Below are 5000 nucleotides of genomic sequence, written 5' to 3'. Positions count from 1 at the left end.
TTTATTGTTTTGCCAACTTAATAAAAATAATAAGAAGAACAATGATAATAATTTTAAAAAAACTTGAGACTTCAAAATTATACATCGTCAGGGTAATGTTCACATTAATATCGCAGACAATCACGCACACGCACACACACACACACAAATAACTTTGGTCATACCGGACAGTACTTGAGGTAAAGGACATGGTGATGTTGTATACAATGTATGTATGCATTTTCATATTCTTGTTTGTCTTTTGAAGCATTGGCCTACTTACTCTACTTACTCAATGCTCTACTTTGAGCATTGTCTTTATGTCTTGTCTTTCCTTCTACCTTGAATTATAAAAGCTTCTCTTCTCTTTAGTAAATCATATCGCTCTGTGTTGGTTCTCCTAGCTGTCTGTCAATTAGATTCCTACCCTTCTGTGTGTGGCTCACTCTGTTTTGTTTTTCTTCTTTTCTCTTTTCTCACCCAATTTTTCTGCTCTTCTACCTCTTCAGAGCTGCGAGAAGGTTGGTCTTCTCCTTTGCTTGTGCCAGTCTTGTATGTGATGCTGTTGAAGTGGTCGTTTCTGTAGTTTCTCTTGCGTGTTGTTATCATAGCTTTTGTATATATTCTCTAAATTCCTTTCTGATCCATCCCAAATTAGGACCAAATCTCAGCTGGTTTTGTATTTTTTTCCAAGTCTCATTGCATGTTTGTATGATTTTATTTGCAGTGCGGCGAGTGCCCCCCATGTTCTCCATCTTGCCTCGGGACAGTGACATCATGCCCGGTGGCAGTGCCAACATCACGTGTGTGGCCGTGGGGTCCCCCATGCCCTATGTTAAGTGGATGCTGGGTTCTGAGGACCTGACGCCAGAGGATGACATGCCCATTGGACGAAACGTACTCGAGCTCACAGACGTGCGCCAGTCCGCCAACTACACCTGCGTGGCCATGTCTACTCTCGGCGTCATAGAAACCGTTGCTCAGATAACAGTCAAGTGTAAGTGTAAGGGACTGTACTGTAGGCTACTGTACGTGTCACTTGGGAGACAAGAAATTTGATAAGAAAATTAATAATTTAAATGAATCAACGATTAAAGAAATACTTTATAGAGGTACATAAGGGCTCTAAATTAACACCAGTCAAGCAGCCACATGCTGGTGAAATTTCAGTAGCTTCTAGAAAGAGCAACTTACTAGCCACTTTGACCCATTAGTCACTGTTCATTTGACTAGTGAGACTAGCCATTTTGGCTGGTGATGAAAAAGTACATTTGAATTTAATTATATTTAATTTTGATTTCAAAGTTAATATTAATTCCATTTATTTGCAAAACGGTGTATCCACCATTTTTGAATTTTATTATTGAAAATGACAGATGTTCAGAGGTCCTATCACCTATGTGTGAATTCTCGCCATTCAAATATCTTGCGAACATTTTTCAACCTATATAAAATGCAATGCAATGCAGCAATCTTGTTATTGTCGCTTATTGTGTTCCTTTTCTCCTACAGCTCTACCCAAAGCTGCAGGGACTCCGGTGGTTACTGAACGCACGGCGACGAGCATAACTCTGACATGGGACAGTGGCAACCCAGAGGCTGTGTCCTATTACCTCATCATGTACCGCCCCAAGTCCTCTGAGGACTCCTTTAAGGAGATTGACGGCGTGGCCACCACTCGGTACAGCGTGGGCGGCCTCAGCCCCTACTCTGACTACCAGTTCAAGGTGGTGGCTGTCAACAACATCGGCCGTGGGCCCCCCGGCCAAACCATAGAGGCGCGCACGGCGGAGCAGGCGCCCAGCTCCGCTCCCCGGAAGGTCCGAGGCCGCATGCTGAGCGCCACCACGGCCATCATCCACTGGGAGGAGCCGGAGGAGGCCAACGGACAAGTGGTGGGCTACCGCGTCTACTACACCATGGACGCCAACCAGATGGTTCATCAGTGGGAGAAGGAGATCATCCGAGGAGCCAACTTCATCAGCATACAGAATCTGACACCCAACCGCACATACTACATCAGGGTGCTGGCCTTCACCTCAGTGGGAGACGGCCCCCTCTCCAATGACCTGCAGATCATAGCCAAGACTGGGGGTAAGAAGAACACGGACAAACATGCTTGTGTGTGTTTAAGGTGTGTGTGTGTGTGTGCGCGTGCGTGTGTGTGTGTATGTGTGTGTGTGTGTGTATGCGTGCATATGTGCGTGAGAGAGAGAGAGAGAGAGTAACTTACAGTATGAGCTAGATGCTCTGGTTGTTTAGCCACCGGAATTGGAATTGTTATCAACAGCCAGTCGATTAGTATTTATTTGCTGAAAGTGAAACACATATGGTAGAAACACGGTTCAGTTTTTTTATTCTCTACTTCTTTTATATTAACTACTTCTCTTTCCATCTCTCTCTCTCTCTCTCTCTCTCTCTCTCTCTCTCTCTCTCTCTCTCTCTCTCTCTCTCTCTCTCTCTCTCTCTCTCTCTCTCTCTCTCTCTCTCTCTCTCTCTCTCTCTCTCTCTCTCAGTTCCCTCCCAGCCCACAGAGTTCAAGGCTGAGGCTGTGTCAGAGACGAGCATCCAGCTCTCTTGGGTGCCTCCTGCTCAGACTAGCCCAGAAAACCACATCACTGGATATGAGCTTATTTACAGAAAGAGCAACGAGGCAGAGGAGGTAATTCAAACTTCACATCTGCACACATGCAAGATAATTCCATGTATGTGTTACAATAAAATCAAACCGAAATGTGTGTGCGTGTGCGTGTGCGTGTGCGTGTATGCACGTGTGTGTGTGCGTGTGCACGTGTGTGTGTGTGTGTGTCATGTCAATGTGTGGAATTACAGCACAAGGTAACCTTCGACCCCAGCACCAGCTACCTCCTGAAGGACCTGAAGCCCTTCTCCTCCTACACCTTCCAGCTGGCTGCTCACAGTAAAGACGGGGTGGGCGCATTCACCAGCGAAGTCGTCGCCGACACTCCTCAAACACGTGAGTCTCATGGTAGGGACACATAGGCGCGAATTTGTCCAAGTGAAATGAACTTCGCCATTCATTCCTATGAGGGAGGCAAAAGCAAGCAAACAGGAGTGAAGCGAAGCGAAATTATGAAAGCAAATTTAATATTATGAAAATGAGGAGCGAATTTCGCCTGCCTCGGCCAGTCAAATCGACAACATAACGGTTCCATTCCATTTGATTCGCCGCGACAACCTGGCGGTGATGACGGTTGAGATGTCAGAATGGAACACTGAATTTCGCCTCTCTTCGCCTCGCTCGTTTCGCCTGCTATGTGTCCCTAGCGCCAGGTCATCCTGCCAACCTTTGCTTCCTCTGGACCACTGCAGGAGCAATATGTACAAAAACTACTGTATATGATATGTAAATTAAAGGGGTATGCCACTATTTTGGGGCTTAATACAGTTTAAATCGTTGGCCAGGGTTTATAAAGGTGGTAAAGTGTCTTATTTTTCATGTAAGCCGTTGTCTTGCTTTAATACAAGTTAAAAGAGGGAGCATGTCGCTAAGCTAGTGAAAGTCAATGGATCCGTGTAGCAATGCTACACGGATCAATTGACTTTCACTAGCTTTGCGACATATACCCTCTTTTAACTTGTCTTAATGCTTAACGCTTAACATGAAAAATAAGACACTTTACCACCTTTATAAACCCTGGCCAACGATGCAGTCGTCCAAAGTGGTCCAGTGTCGCAAAGGCAGTGAAAGTCAATGGATCCGTGTAGCATGCTACACGGATCCATTGACTTTCACTGCCTTTGCGACATGCTACACGGCATGCTACACGGATCCATTGACTTTCACTGCCTTTGCGACATATACCCTCTTTTAACTTGTCTTAATGCAAGACAACGCTTAACATGAAAAATAAGACACTTAACCACCTTTATAAACCCTGGCCAACGATGCAGTCGTCCAAAGTGGTCCAGTGTCGCAAAGGCAGTGAAAGTCAATGGATCCATTGACTTTCACTGCCTTTGCGACATATACCCTCTTTTAACTTGTCTTAATGCAAGACAACGCTTAACATGAAAAATAAGACACTTAACCACCTTTATAAACCCTGGCCAATGATTTTAACTGTATTAAGCCCCAAAATAGTGGCAGACCCCTTTAATGATGTAGAAGCAATGACCATTTAATCTCATCCAGCAAGTGTGAGGGGGGTGAGAATGGTCCTTTTGTGTTTCCTTTGTACTTTTAGATCATCATGCATTTGGTAGTTTTACAGTAAAAATGGCCTTTTGTAATTTTGGCCTAAAAGACTTTTTCAATGTTTTTGTCATGTGTATGTCAAGTGAAAGGGTTAGTCAGATGAGTTTTGTGTCAAATGTGTGTGCCTGCCTATGTGTGTATGTGTATGCGTGCGTATGTGTGCGCAGGTGAATGAATATACGACGAGAGAGAGAGAGAGAGAGAGAGAGAGAGAGAGAGAGAGAGAGAGAGAGAGAGAGAGAGAGAGAGAATGTGCAAAGTGTACAGACATCTCATTTTATTTTTGACCATCTCAATCATTTTCACTATTTTTGATGACTCATTTGATTTTTATCCTTGAATTTTAGTTTTTACGTTGGTTTTGTTTTCTGTCTTTTTCTTTTGTTCCATCATCACGCTCATCTTGATCCATTCCAACTCCACTCACTCACTGACATCTCTAAAAAAACAACCACATGTCATACAACCAATCCAAAAATTCCACCGCCTAATGAAAACCATCCAATCAGAGCCTGTCGCTCCTCCTCAGGAGGTCAGGTGCTCCAGTCACAGTTCCACCAGTGTCTTGGTAAGTTGGCTCGCTCCACCTGAGGACTCTTTGAACGGAGAAATAACAGGCTATTCCATCACATACTTCCCCCTGAGGGACAGGGGCAATGGCACGGCCAACAACAGCGCCCGTGTTCACGTCAACAGCCCACTTTCAGAAGCCACAACTTACCTGCTGCAGGGCCTGGAAAAGTGGACTGAGTACGGCATCACTGTGAGCGCGGTCAACAAAGCCGGCACTGGACCTCCCAGC

General features: G+C 44.9%; 1 protein-coding gene across 1 annotated transcript in view; it reads left to right on the top strand.

Moving 5' to 3' along the window:
- Positions 1-5000, top strand: part of LOC134464928 (receptor-type tyrosine-protein phosphatase delta-like) — a 112524-nt gene that overhangs the window by 78334 nt on the left and 29190 nt on the right. The window contains exons 10-14 of the mRNA XM_063218254.1: positions 707-976; positions 1492-2073; positions 2496-2641; positions 2812-2956; positions 4708-5000. The exon at positions 4708-5000 is cut by the window's right edge and continues 31 nt beyond it. Coding sequence (XP_063074324.1) covers positions 707-976; positions 1492-2073; positions 2496-2641; positions 2812-2956; positions 4708-5000 — 1436 coding nt within the window. The remainder of the gene's footprint in view (positions 1-706; positions 977-1491; positions 2074-2495; positions 2642-2811; positions 2957-4707) is intronic.

Source organism: Engraulis encrasicolus, chromosome 16 (assembly GCF_034702125.1).
Source record: "Engraulis encrasicolus isolate BLACKSEA-1 chromosome 16, IST_EnEncr_1.0, whole genome shotgun sequence".
NCBI lineage: Eukaryota > Metazoa > Chordata > Actinopteri > Clupeiformes > Engraulidae > Engraulis > Engraulis encrasicolus.
Note: the sequence above shows the minus strand (reverse complement) of the source record. Positions and strands in the feature narration are given on the sequence as shown.